Genomic DNA, 15023 nt, shown 5'->3' on the forward strand with positions numbered 1-15023 from the left:
TCAATATTGGTGTTGGATGATGATTTTACAAGTTGGGAGAAAATATCAAATGGAGTTCCAAAGTTGCAGTACTGATTTGGTTCTGTGTTTGAGTGGTACCTGTGGTTAGTACTACATTGTAGTACAAATAAATTATTGGATGTTTTGAAAGTGAATTATTTGATGGGGGGGGACGAGAAGTGGACCATAGCACCATGGCGGCGACGTTCGAGCCCACCAAGCATCTGTGGGCCTGTGCGTGACTTGGGCAGCCTCTTGGAAAGAGTTGTGCTATTAACACCCCTGCATTGTTGTCATGACATCCCTTTTCCTTTTTGTTTTTGAGTGGAGCTATTGGCACCCCTACATTATTCTTAAAAAACCCCACTAATTATAATTAAGGACAATTGAAAATTAAACACATATAAATTTTTTTTCCAGCAAATTACTTAATTCATAATCAATCCTTTTCAAAAAAATAAAATTCTATATGTTACTTCTTATTTAACTAAAATAAATTGTACAAATTTAAAATAATCTATTGTTCTCTTTTGATTTCTTATTGATTAAATATTTTTGTACTTAAAATTTCTTTTAAATTATAATTTTAAATATGTGTTATTTTGGCCAATGATTAACACTAAAAAACTTATCACCCATATAACTTTTTAATTTAATTTGTGTGTAGATTAATAATAAAATTGAAAATAATTGAAAAATAGTACAATAATACTTTGAGTTTCAACAATAAAACAAATCAAATGAAAATTGAGAATTTAGAAAAATGTATCTAAAAAAAAGGCTTTTTTGAAAATAAAATGAATATAACTAAAAAGGGGATTTTATGAGGGGATGAGAGGGGTGCCAATAGTTCAACTCTTTGTGTTTTTGGTTGGGGGGGGGGGGGTGGGGTTGGGGTTTGGGTTATCTGATCCACTTTTTGGATTATTATCCAAAAGAAACAAACCAACTCACGTCTTGAAATCACACATTCTCATGCACGCACGACGTAAACCAATCACTCCGTCAAAGTCTGAATGAGAAAAATAAAATAATTAAAAAATATATACACACTTTATTTGGTAATAAAGTTTTACAATATCAATAATGGATAACGGATTGCTAATTAAACTTTTTTTTAATGACTGCAGGCTCCTTATTGGCAATTAAATTCTTATTTTTTAAATCCAATTTAATTCTGCTCATGACTCTCTGCTGATGGTATGTGAGGGTGACACAATGATGTCCGTGTCTCCTTGAGAGGAGATTGTTGCAATTAATTCAAAAAAAATAAGAGCTCAGGGACTGGGATGTTATTATACCAACAAGAATTTGTGTCAAACCGGCGGCTGCGTACAGCCAATAGCGTTGGGCCATGTGGCCGAGTTTTGCTCGGTCTCATCAAAGAACTTGGATCCACCCCCAACCGTTGGGCTGGCCTACCACTTAGCTATGCTGAGGTGGCAGACCGGTTTCACATGTATTTCTCTACTATTATAATAAAAAACCCATATTTCATTTCTCGAGAATCTTGAAGTGTGAGTGATATCTTAGTTGAAGCCTTGAAGATGGATCAGCTCGTGCGAAGAATCACAGTGGTACTAGTGAACGAGAGCAAACACGTGGTAGTGGAATTAAAAGAGAGTTGCCGATTTGCTCCCCGTGGAATATACTCGTATAAAATCGAGCTTGCCCCTCTTAGTCACAGGAATATTCCGGCCACGTTCTTCCACCGACGGACCATCGACTCTTCAAGACCAACTGCCGTCAAGATTTTTGTTGACGGCGTTTACTCCAATGTAGCTTTGACTCCGCGAGACTTTATCCGTTGCTTTTGTTTCATCGTTAGGGTCGATGAAAATGGAGAAGTAAGAGTCGGCGGGATTAAGGCGACAACATGGCTTGATCATCTTCGCAGGATCGAGTATATATTATATTATATTATATTATATTATACGTTTCTTCAACATGATCTTGATACATTAGGCGAATTTATATTGAATTATTGTCGATAAATATGCAACGACGTTCATATTGACAAAATATATTATATTATATTATACGTTTCTTCAACGGATCACCCTATGTTACGTTAACTGTTGTTGTGAGTGCGTGTACATTACGTTTAACGTAACATAGCACTGGCCTTCTTCAACATGATCTTGATACATGTTGTTCGGTCATATTTGTTACGTATTAACATATATTCATATTCTAATATAAACGACGTGTCCTACGTAGTGTGTGTAGGTGCACACACTATAGGACTTGTTGTCTAACTTTTAATAAAGATTACATGTCGTCAAACACTTTTTTAGTATGTATATATGTCATGTCGTCCAAATTTTTTGTACCTAAACAGCATGTCTTTCCTCTTACAATTTACAAGGGTAATTATCATAAATCTCCCCTTAGGTTTAGCGCATTCTCAGTTTGATAGATTGCATCAACGTATTCTCAACCACCTCCTCTGATGTCTGTAGACTTTTTGTTTGCTCGTTTGTTGCTTAATAAAATGACCAAAATACCCCTAGGCTGAAAAAAATTACTTTATTTTACACATATTAAAGAATTGTTGGTAAGTAATTCTGGGTCTATTTTGGCGCCAAATCAAAGTGATTACATTGAAAATATCTTTAATATCCTCTCACAACTTCTTTAAAGTGTATTGCTCAGAGATTACATACCCAACTTTAAGCATTTCTCCATCAACCACAGCCTCAATGTCCATGTAAATAAGGCTGAAAAATGATTCGATGAGAAGGAATTGGTAAATGTTCAAAACATGTAAGATTAAGTTCTGAACAGATTAAATTAATATAAGCTCCAGATTGTAACAAAAAAAAAATTTCCATTTGGCCACTTTGACAGCAAACAAACTATACACTTCAAGCTATCCTCAGCATGCAATTCCATCTTTAATATAACTACAATTATGCCACTACTCAAACTACTTCTTCGCATTCGATAACCATGACAGCCTTAATTTAAAGCATCTTCACTGTTGAAGCTTATTTTGCTTGAATTATAAAGATAAACAACTACAACAAAGCAATGACTCCAAACCCTATTGTCTAAGCTCACTGCTTCAGTGTGAGAGAATGCAACAATCCATGAGATTTTTTCAACCCAAGCCATGTCCATACCATGATTAAGATAAAAACCAAAATCAATTATCCCAACAAGTTGTCTCCAATATTCAATTACATCTGTAATTTAACAAAAATTACCATAAATCCCTGTTCAACAATTAGTTACAGTAGCTTCAACAATTAACAAATTTTTCATACCCATTTTCATTCATACACAAGGTAGCACAAAAAATCACGAGCCATATTCAATCAAAATGAAGTAAACATACATTGACAGCAACCATTATCTACAGCTAACACCAATCGATAGAAAAAAAAAATCAAAGCAACAAAAACACTCCCAAAAAAATTTCGAGACTCATTATTCATATTTTACCTAATTGACTGACCCATTATCCATCTAATAAAACTAACATGCACCATAATAAGCCATTTTCATACCTCATTCGCGGCTTGAGCAAATTGAGGTTGTGGGTCGATGGCAAAACTCACTACTGGTCGGCATCCTTACACCTGACGGTTGTGATTCAGCTGTCTCAGATGTTGGCATCTTCGGTTTCGTCATCATTATCTCTAAATCGTGGCACGATTTTTTTGTTTAAGCATTGCAGAGAAGACGAAAGAGGATTTGCTTTTCGTAGCTTTGGTTGGAGAAAGAAGGTGTCCATTCTCTTTTTCTTTTTTTAAATTTTCAGTGATAATGTCTGTTGGTTAAACTCTTGCTTCCAATTTTACTCAATGGATATTAAAAAATTTCACATCAATTCCAGAACCCAACGTGATATCTTCACTTTTGTTTGAATTTTCTTATCATTAAAGAATTCCATTACCATATTGCCCTCATTCCAATGTGATATTTTCACTTTTGTTTGAATTTTTTTATATTAAAGAGTTATATTACCATTTTGCCCTCACCAAATCAACTTATACGAAACAGCCTACAAACATCAGGGGAGGTGGTTGAGAATACATTGATACAATCTATCAAACTGAGAATACGCTAAACCTCAAGGGAGGTTTTTGATAATTACCCCAATTTACAATTATGTATATTAAGTAGAAGAGTCCTTAATTATTCTTGTCGAATAAGCAAAACCGGCTTGAGTTAATTAGTCATTTCAATTTTTTTGTACTTTAAACTTATTTATTTATTTGGGTCTGAATCTGGATTAGGATGGGACTAATAATTGTTATCTTCTTAATATTTTGATATTTAATTTTTTTAAATCTCTTTTTATTTCCCAAGTAGATTATTTATCTTTGTGTGGTCAAGAATAACTGGCTGATTTTATTAAGTTTTCAATCATGAGTTTAGAATAATTATACGTTGTTTTAAGCAATTGATGAAATTGATGCATTCTTATCAAAATAATGATGAAATATGAGGAGGAAAACAATTTTTTATGTATTTAAGAAAGGGGTCTTCCTATAGCAGATGTAGAGAAAATATACAACTAGTTTGAATTGTAGTTTCAATAATAGGTTGTTATATTCCATTCAAGAGGCTTAATGAAAACAAGATTGAAGGTATGATAGATGCACAGTGGATTGGTTTTCACATTTTAGTCCCCATTCTCTTTTGTGTTTATAATGTTGCTTAGGCATCAGAGTCTTAAAAAAGTTAAAGCCTGAGGTTTTATTTTATCTTATCCAATAGTATTTATTTACTTCATGAAATTTTGATGAAGTTAGGTTTTTGAAGGATAAGTCATCTAGTCATGTTTAACTCGTATGGTAGGTCGTATTGGCATTCAGATACAAACAACGTGTCCTACTTAGTATCCGCCGGTACATACATTGTGAGATTTATTGTCTAGTTTTCAAATTAGGATGACATGTCAGAGTTTTTTTTACATCACAAATCATGTCATTTAATTGTTTGTCACCTAAACAGCATGACGTTGTCTGCAATCTACAATTGTGTATGTAAAGTAAAAGAGTCCTTAAATATTATTGTCCAACAAGTAAAAACGACTTTAGTTAATTAGTTATTCGAACTATTTATGTTTCTTTGGTTATACTGAATCTGCATAAAACTTAAACAAAATTCTTTATAGGAAAATGTTCATAGAACAATGCAATGTGCAAAGTACCAATTCTAAAAATGTTGATAAAATAAATTCAACAATATGATGATTTTGCACTATTTTGAGCACAGAATGTGCACAAATTATGTGCAAGTGTCATTGCTCTTCTTCTAACTTCCATTAATTTTAGTTTAATGTTTCATCTTTTTTTCTATTTTATTGCATAAATTAATATGAAAATTAATCTTTTTCCATTTTATTGCATAAATTAATAGGAAAATTATACTATATTAGCTAGTAAATGAGAGTTGATTAAGTTTATAAGTAGAATAGGTCCCTCTATTTAATAGGTTAGCATTTTAGGTTGAGCACTAGAAATCCTAAACTCTACCCCTCAACAATGAGCATTGAATCATAACAAATTTAGTTCAAAAGCTTCTTTCCGAAAATTTAGGGGAAGAAAGAAATACTTGCTTCTTCATTAGGTACTCCAGACACATCATAATTCAAATAAAAATCCTCAGCTTCATCCGCAAAAAGGAATTAGAGTAGAAATGATATCAGTAATAAAAAGCAAATGTTCATCCAATTTAAGTTTCCTTTGATGAATGGAGCTAGTTGATGTGTAATGACTGGGAAACTAAATGAAGGAGAGGAACAAGAGAATTTGAACTTATGGACTAAGAAGCAAATGTTTGTATAAGTAAATGTTATGAGTGATGTTTGTATAAGCAAACATTTGCACTCAATTTCCAACTTTCGATCTTATGAATATGCTTAACATAGTTTCTATTCTATTATTGGTTTACATACTATTCTTTTTGTTTTGGGATTGTACGATCGATTAGCTGAGGAAAAATATCAGACGAGAGAGTTGTAAAATTGTTTGGGTTGGTACTTTAAGCTGTAGTTAGTACTACAATGCACATTGTATAGCAATGCAAATTGGACGTTTTTTGGTGAATTATTTTATTGATAATTTGATAATAATTGATGCGACGGAGGGGGAGGTAGAGAAAGAGTGTATATGTAGTGGGCCAAAAAGGCTTGCTGCACTCCCTTACACAAGGCTACCGACCTTCTGTGGCTTGCATTTCAATCAATTAATTTTTAACCAATCAAAATGGAACCCCATTTGCCAGAGTCGAACTAGTAGCACCCCGCTAAATTTCTTATAAAATCCCTCTTTCTCGAATTTACAAGCTTCATCCAATTAATCAAGATCAATCATTGCTATCCATCAGACGTAGGGCTTTCAAAGGAGTGAAGGAGTCCGTAATTTAATTAAAGACTTGATTTTCAAGTTAATCATTATTTTGAGATACTTAAATTCTAAATTTGATAGTTAAATCCTAGTGGTTTAATCCGTACAAATCTTGTCTAGCCACATGTCTAATGTTTCACGAGAACCAAAACCTATCTAAAATCAGTTACATTAAGATAAATAAATAAAAATAAAGTATGACTAAAGTGACAAGGATTAAATTAGGATCTAAGTGACACACCTTATCCACCGACTGGATGCATCTAATTCTAAACATGAAGAAGAATTTAAGGCAAAATTACTTAATTCCCTATAAATAAATAAAAATTCACTATATATACACAATAAACGTGTCAATTTTAGGTCATGACTCTCACATTAAGAAATTAACTAACTTGGCACTTCATGATCGGCTTTTAGGAAGGACATCATAGCACCACCCACAAGCAAGTAAACAACCCAAATATAATGTTTCTCACACGTCGTCTAATCTAATTCTAAGGTAAGTTGGCAGGTTACTGATAATGAAAATTTCAGAGTCTTATGCAAGTCAATTGTAAGGCTTCTCACAAGCCAATGGCTGAAAGTAATCAGCTTAAAATCTTGTTTGGTCACAAACAAAAACCACGCTAATAAATTACCATTTTGTCTCTGAAAGGCGGTTGCACTTAATGCTGTTTGCAACGGTTCAACTGGTCTAACATGCTCAGACCGTTGGTTGGCTTCCCTTTGCAGTGTTACTCATAGCGGCCATACTCAAAGATCTGACAATCAAGTGCACTCATGGCACGCTCAACTCAGATTTAAGACTTTATGTAATCATTATAGAAATAGTACTAGCTCGCAAGAAATTTCTTGCATACGATCTTGATCATATGCAGCGATAAGTTTTGGGACATTTCATATATATATATATATATATACACACAAACCAAATGAAGCAATTAGTTGATTGGTTCTTAGTACGTAAGTAAGAATGCGTGAATATTTGTATTCTATTATGAAATGTTCATCAAAATTAATTATACAGGAAATTGCATTAGAGGCTAGCTTCTCAAAGTCAATGGATTTCAGCGATAGTTATTAGTTGGAAACAAATAAAACCTCAGAGATTGACGTTTCAGCTGCAAGAAACTCCATTTTAATAAGATGTTAAAATTTGCTCATCAACGATGAACTTTTTACCAGGTCATAATAATAGTTAAGCATGCTTACTTTTACATGTCATCCATTGCGTTGCGCTTGCAATATCTTGCAATATAAAATTATTCGACATCAGCAGTGGAGGCAACCGGTAAACTCAATCTTAGTATATCAGAAATTGTGTGTGTGTGTGTGTGTGTGTGTATAATCAATTAATTTATTTGATCCATGGACATTTATATATACTATGCAGGTTAATTGCTTCACAAACACGGTACTTAATTACGATCCACTCCAAGAAAATGGAAACAAAAGCTGGAGAGGAGGAAGAGAACAAAAAGAGGTTTGAAGAACTGAGAAAAATATGCGACAAGCAGGAAGATCGTCTCCAGACTCTTCAAGCAACTGCTTTCCAGCTTGCAAATTACTATTTTGTCTTTCAAGGCGTAATATTAACAGCAACCTGCAGCAGTGCAACGTCTCTCAAATGTTCAGACCGTTGGTTTCTCTTTACAGTCTCCCTCCTAGCGGCCCTACTCAATTTGGTTGCCCTAATGATTAAAGGACTCGAGTATGTGAGAGTCAACGAGCAACAAGACCAAAACTGGTCTGAGTGCAATGAACTGCATAGGATTATCTTACAAGGCAAAGCTACTACTACTGATCATGGTTATCAGTATGCTGGTAATTATAATGGTCTTACAAAATGCATACGCTATTGTACTTTAGCTGGTTGCATGGTTCTATTCATTGGCTTTGCGGTTGTCACGCTTGTAGGTTGCTGGCTTATTGTCTGTAGTAAGTATGATTGTGGATCTGAGAACAAAAAGGACAAATGCATCAAGTTTTGCCAGGGACCCAAGTGCATCAGGATCTGCAACGGTTCCTAACTAACTTTTTATTTGCTGACTGATGTTTAAATAGAGAGGGTGTTTGGTGCTCCTAAATCAATTCTCCTTATCTATCCACTACTTGTCATGTGTCATGATTGGTTAGTTGAAACAAACGCGTGCTCTAGAGCGCCTAAGACTTTTCCGCTTGAATATAAATTGGGATTAACAATTCGGAGGTTTTGTAATCTATTTTAATTAATAGTACTGTCATGCTTAATTTATTATAAAGTTGTATGAGGTTGTAATATATGTAAGTTAGCAATAATTTCATGTTATAAAGCTTGAATCTCAGCTGATAGGTATATTCACTTGAAATTTCTTTTAACTTCCTAACTTATTAGATAAGTCCTCGTTGATGCCAAAAAATCAACGCAGAGCACTTGGTCTACTCGAAGGCCTAATACGGCTCAGTGGTATATTTCTTAGCGTGGTGCAATTATTTATGGATTATGGTTTTGAAAGGCATGGTTGCACTATAATGAGGGTCATGAATGGCAGCGGTACTCTGAGCTACGCCCATTTATGGGCCTCGGCTCATAGCTCATAAATGAATGCTTTATGGTTTGCAATTAATGAAACCCTAAAAAGAAGAAAAAATTCACATCCTACAACTAAAGGTATCTTACGGAGAGATTATATTCTAAAACCATAAACTACAAATATTATATTGTAGCTCTTTTACATAATTAAAGTGGAATTGCTTGAGGGCTAGCTAAGCCATCTCTCTCTCTCTCTCACACACACACACGTATACATAATTAAGCACGAATTAATTATCTTTCATTAGGAGTATATAATAACGATACTATTATATTTGGTAAACCCCTTCCCTCTATGGCTCTATGATAAAAAAAGATGGACTTTAGGCATACTTTAAGAGCTAATATTCTGAAGTATTTAGCAAATATCTAGCTTTCTTTTAACACTCTCCTTGAGTTTGCTTATATATGAAGAATTCTCTTTCTCTGGTTTAGTTTACTGAGCAATGAGCTTGTTGTGGGCGCCAAATAATCGAAAAGTGATTATATTCTAAAATCTCTTGCCGTGAGGCTGAAAGAACAAGTGTTGCGCTTGCTCTACAATAAATAAAGTGATTATATTCCACGTCTAAATTTCTCTAAACAATAAAATCTTTATTTCCCCTGAAAATATTTTGACACATTACGTTTTATTATCTTTTTCACGCTATAAAGACGTACGTTAAGAAAAGCTTTGCATGACATTCGGAGTGAATAAGACTCATGAAAAAGCCTACCCTCAACTATGAAGTGAGAAATGGTGTTGCCTAAAAAGGATAATTAACTTGGATATCCATAGAATTGGAAAAGTGATCTTATATGATTCCTCCTCCACATGATCATATTGTCAGTAAACCACTGAGATAAATTTAAATGGAAAAACAGCCTTGGTTCGTTTTAATTACAACTGGAAACTGCCAGCTGCAATAGCGCTGGTTATTAGCGCTTTGATCTGTGTTGCTTGGCTGTTGTAGATAGCTTTTGGTAGTTGAAGAGGACCTCGTTGGATTTGGACTTCCATGGTTGAAGAAAAATTAAGATTCAGAATTTTATGCTTGAAGCTGTTTTATGTAGCTCGAAGCTTGAGTAACTTGCTTGATGAAGACTTGCAGGTGTCCTGCATGCATGCTTGAAGGAAACTTGCTGATGGGCTGCTTATCTTGTGGTGTTGCTAGCTTGCTTGCAGCTGATATACAGTGGCTTCTTCTCCATCTCTCGTTGGAGAGGCTTTCATCAGTCATCGGTACCGGCCATGCCAGCTCTCCGGATCTCCATTTCATATTTTTGTTCTTCGATCGAGGGCCTCGATTTATTCTTTAAAATTAAAAAAATATAAATAAAAAAGACTCAAGATTATACGAATGCGTTGCTGGCTTCTATCTACATTTGCTGCAAGGAAACAAACAACCGACGAAGTTAATAATAAGCTTAGGCTGCCTTTTGGGCTCGCAACCGTAGTCAAGCTGGCCGATGGCATGAGCGGATTTTTTAACGCCCTTCTAAAATTCTTATAGCACCCCTTTTATATTTTATTTCTTATAACACTTCCGATTTAAGTTATAAAATACTAACCATATTTTAAAATCAGCCACCTTATCATAAAATTTTCCTCTAAAAATAATATTTCTTTTAAATTTTTATTTTAAAATATATAAAAATCTCAAAGTCTGAAATTATTATTTTTTCTTATTATATACTTTCTATCTTTAGGTTTCTCCCCAAAAAAAAAAAAAATGATTGTTTTCGAATAAGATTTAAGATATAAATCTAATTTATGAAAACGGGAATGGTGTAAGAAAAATTTTGAAAGAAAATTTCATTTCAGTTAGTAATTTAATTTTCAATTAATATAAAAAATGAATTAATTTTATTTTGATTATTTTAGTAATTTTAATTGGAAACGGGTTTTATAGGAATTTTGAGGGGTGTTGAAAGTCTTACTCCGATGGCATCTCATCTCCAAGGAGTGATTTGGACAACACAAGATTTTTGGGCTCGCCATTTGGCCCAAATTTTTTCTTCTTCAAATTTGAACAAAGACAAGATTTTCTATTTACTTGTCCTCAATAGAAATTTCATTTTGTTAAAAACTTTTAGCAAATAAACTGGGTTATAATTTTTCAAATATAATTTATTTAAATAGAGTTTTTGTTAGTAAAATTTTTACAAAAAAATTTAATTGTTTGGTTGTCAATGAGAGTTTTTATTAAAAATTATAAAATTAATTTAATAAGTAATTTTTTTAAAATTATATTATGAAAGGAATGAAATAATATTGTCAAATAAATAAAGAATACTTTAGATATTTAAAAAAAATCAACATCTACTCTTAAAATTTTAAAATTTAATCTTCTATTAATAGGGACAAAATAATATTTTAAAATTTTTATTAAAAAAATAACTAAATAACAACAAAAAATTTTAAAAAATATATATGAAATTAAATTAAATAAATACTTACACTTATTAGATAAGTCATACCAAATAAATATTTAAACTTTGTGAAACATTTAAAAGTTTGGGTTGTATGTGCATTATTACTACTGTTTATGCAAAGCCAACATTTATTAATTGTTCCATAATTACTTTTCATTTTAACTGTTCAAGTTAGACGTGAATCCGTCGATGGGTGCGAGGTGAGACAGTCAAAAATATTTGGGAGGGCAATGAGAAATGCCAAAACATCAGGGGTATTCCGAAAATAGGCAACAAAAGTGACCAAACACAAACAGCCGCTCACTTGAGGGAAACCCTTCGTTGAAGACGTAATCCTGTCAGCAGCCGCCACAACAGTGACTGAGAGTCGCTCACTGATCAAAATCAGCTCACCGGCACCGTCATTGTTCGCTCTCTAAGCCTTCTCCACCACCTTGAATCGCCGAGTGCCTCGTCGACGTCGAGACCTGTACCATCTTCTTCACCGTCTGCAACGGCCAAAGTAAGTAGGGCTACAAAGTTTTGGTTTTCTGGTGTTGTGTTGTGTTGTGTTGCCTTTTATCACCTGTAGGATTGTAAAAAGTTAATGTTATTCGTTTGATTGGTCAGAGAAGAAAAAAGCATGACCCATTTGTGAAACTTTCTTGGACAGTATAAAGGTTTGAAATTCTAATGCTTTAGCCGGAAAGATTAACAAGAAATGAATATTAAAAAAAAATTACCTTGAATTATTTGGTTTTGATGAATTTTTGACAAAAACCGGGTCCAACCCGGCACGAACCGGGTTTTAATCGGGTCTGGTAACTGCGCTGTGTCTTCAATTCAAGTATATCAGCAGCTATCAATGGTTTCATAACTGTTAACATTAACATGTGTTTTGTTTGTTGGTGGTGTTGATCCAGCAAGATGTCACTGCATAGGTCTACTACAGTGCGTAACGAGTCAAACCATTCGATAACAATGACAGAGGAACGATTCTGTGCTCCTCCTGAGTCTTCCAAACCAACCACACTTCAACCTGGTGCTTCCGAGACTATTCAGGCCACTGTGTTCCGTGATCGTGTTAAGGACTCTTCAAGAACATCTACCATCATCGTTTCTGTTGATGTTGATGGTGTCAAGCCGCTGTATTTGACTCCAGAATATTTCATTACATACTCTGACATCACTTTTACATTTGATGAAAATAAAAGAGAACTCGAAGTACACCCGATTAAGCCAGGTGGTATAATTGGTGAAATTGCCAGAATCAGGTATGTTTATGTTCCTCAATATTGATTCTATTAGGTCGTACATCTTATTGTTGGTTTCTTAACAAATTTGAACCTTTGTTTTTAGTAGCTGCACAAATATTTACTGATTTTGTTACTCAAAATATTGATTTTTGGTTGAAAGTTTTGTACTCAACAAGTATAAAAAGGTTGGAGTGAAAATATTTGCACACAGCGGAAAAAAAAAATAAAAATTGAAGTCTCTCCTTCCTTTCTCCCTTGCTTTCTAAATTTTCTTCACCACAATTAACATTACTTTGTTGTTCTAAAATGTTGCACTTAGAGTGCAACTGCATGTACAATAGTGTCATAATATCCTAAGGTCAGTTCGCTTTGTTTTAAATTACATTTTACACTGGGAAATCTTCCTTAGAGTGAAACTGTGTTTCAGATAGTGCAACAGTTGCATTCCTTAATGTTTAACTGTCGTTGCTGTCAATTAGTTCATGTGGTTTGCTGTGTTGTTGTTTTCTTCTTTCACTGTTTATTATTGTTTTTATGTCCACTGGTTTGCTGTTTTAGCTGTTTACTGACTCGCTGTTCTTGCTGGTCTGATTTGTTGAGCTGCTGTTTTTTGGTCCTTATGCCTCTCATTTTCCTTAAGAGTTATTACATATCTCTGATTAATTTGGTGATGCATTAAGGGGTAAGATTAATTATGTCTTGGTTATTTGTAACTGTTTTTTTCTTCTTTTTAGTTAATAAATCCCCTTTCTCTGACAATTCTTGAGATAATATTACAAGCATTGTTAGTGTAGATATTTGGGAATTCTTTTTGTGGATTTTGAGATTGAATATAAAATTTTTTACGTATGTTCTTTCAGGTTTCTTGTCAACTGACATGAGGATTGTGCTATATGATATGGAACGATGATTGTAGGGATTGTGGCAGGAGGAAGAAGTTAGTGCTTGAGGAAGAAAAGAAAAACAAACCAACCTTATTAGGTGGCCTCTATTTGACTTTTTTCTGTTCGTCTTTAGTATTGTTGTAATCTAAATTATCCATCAACACCAATTTCTTTACCATTCTAGATTTATTTCTCTAAATATGAATAGTTGTGCTTTTAGATCTACAATCCGTGTGGATCTGTAATCTAAATTATCCATGAACACCAATTTCTTGATCATTCTAGATTTATTTCTCTAAATAGGAATAGTTGTGCTTTTAGATCTACAATCCTTGTGGATCTTTTACAGTTTCCCGTGAGCAATATTCACAGAAATTATGCTACATGAAAAGGCTTCTGTAGGCAAAAAGCAACGGTACATTCCCCTGCAGTTCCTAAAATTTGGCTAGTTAGTCCTACTAGTCAATCTAGTGAAGGTATTCAATTAAGTGTTGAAAGAAAGTGTGAAAAGATTGAACAGTTTGTTTATTGTGTTCATAATTCATATCAAGAATTTGCATTGTAGATAAGTATTTACGTATCTATATAAATAAAAAATTCAGTTAGCTTACTGGTTGTACTAATCATAGTTGTTTGTGATTTCAAGGTTGAACATTGATTCATGACGTGTGTGGATTTTGTAGTGAAATGATCTTGGCATAAAGTCTTCTGTTGTTGCTTGGTTCCTTATGTGAATTAGGAAATTGTAATTTAGATCTCCAAGCATTTCTAAGCATCTAGGATGTATTTGAAGATTTGATTTTTGTTCTATAGATATTTCTTATTGTTCATTCTTCTTGCAACCAAAACTCCATTTGGGTGTAACTCCATCTTCCTATAATACTAGTCTCTCTCTTTCTCTCTATCAATTATATAACCAGAGGTTTTCTTGTAGAGTTGACCTTCATCAAGCTTGCTGTGAACGAAATTAGGATCAAGCTTAAAAGCGGTGTTCTATGAACTTCCCTAAAAGTTCGGTGAGGGGCTCATCATGGTCATTAAGATCTAATCTTAACCTTGTTCCTTAAGCCTTTGATGACAAATTATTTGATTGAACCCCCCATCTCATGCTTGGTTTCATTATTTGGATTGACTCTTGTCAGATAAATTGCAAATTAAGAAAGAATTGTGGACTCAAAACGAATGCCTATGATCATGATGATGATTGAGATATCAAATATCATAACTTTTAAAATATTAGATGGACATAAGAATGATGTTTTCGTTGATTGATGAAAGGAAAAAAAACTTTATATCAAAGGCTGAACGTACCTGTTTTGGCTGGCCGTGGCTGAATCTCCGTGATTTGGCTTTGGTGAGATGTAATTTGATGGTTTAGATTTGCGGTAGGAAACACTAATAATAAGCTGCGACCGAATGCAAATTTCATAGCTCTTTCTTGTTACAAGACATCCCACTCGGTTACTTTATGTGGCTGTTCCTAACTCCCATCTCTCTGAATTCATAATCTCCACCCAAAGGAGCAGCTCAAGTTTTGCTTTTCTGAGTTTCA

The 15023-nt window shown here is 33.8% G+C and overlaps 1 protein-coding gene across 2 annotated transcripts; it reads left to right on the forward strand.

Annotated features, from left to right (window-relative positions):
* Positions 1 to 11545: 11545 nt before the first annotated feature.
* Positions 11546 to 13750, forward strand: LOC18055289. 2 transcript variants are annotated; one of them, XR_002907594.1, is made up of 4 exons: positions 11546 to 11854; positions 12255 to 12605; positions 13188 to 13269; positions 13448 to 13750. XR_002907594.1 is itself a non-coding variant. In XM_006450478.2 (3 exons), the coding sequence occupies exons 2-3, from the start codon at positions 12259 to 12261 to the stop codon at positions 13461 to 13463; spliced, it is 363 nt and encodes a 120-aa protein (XP_006450541.1). In that variant the 5' UTR covers positions 11550 to 11854; positions 12255 to 12258; the 3' UTR covers positions 13464 to 13750. The 2 variants fall into 2 exon arrangements, 1 of the variants encoding a protein (XP_006450541.1); XM_006450478.2 differs by lacking the exon at positions 13188 to 13269 and having other exon boundaries at positions 11550 to 11854.
* Positions 13751 to 15023: the final 1273 nt, after the last annotated feature.

This window comes from Citrus clementina, unplaced genomic scaffold (assembly GCF_000493195.1).
Source record: "Citrus clementina cultivar Clemenules unplaced genomic scaffold, Citrus_clementina_v1.0 scaffold_1, whole genome shotgun sequence".
Taxonomy (NCBI): domain Eukaryota; kingdom Viridiplantae; phylum Streptophyta; class Magnoliopsida; order Sapindales; family Rutaceae; genus Citrus; species Citrus x clementina.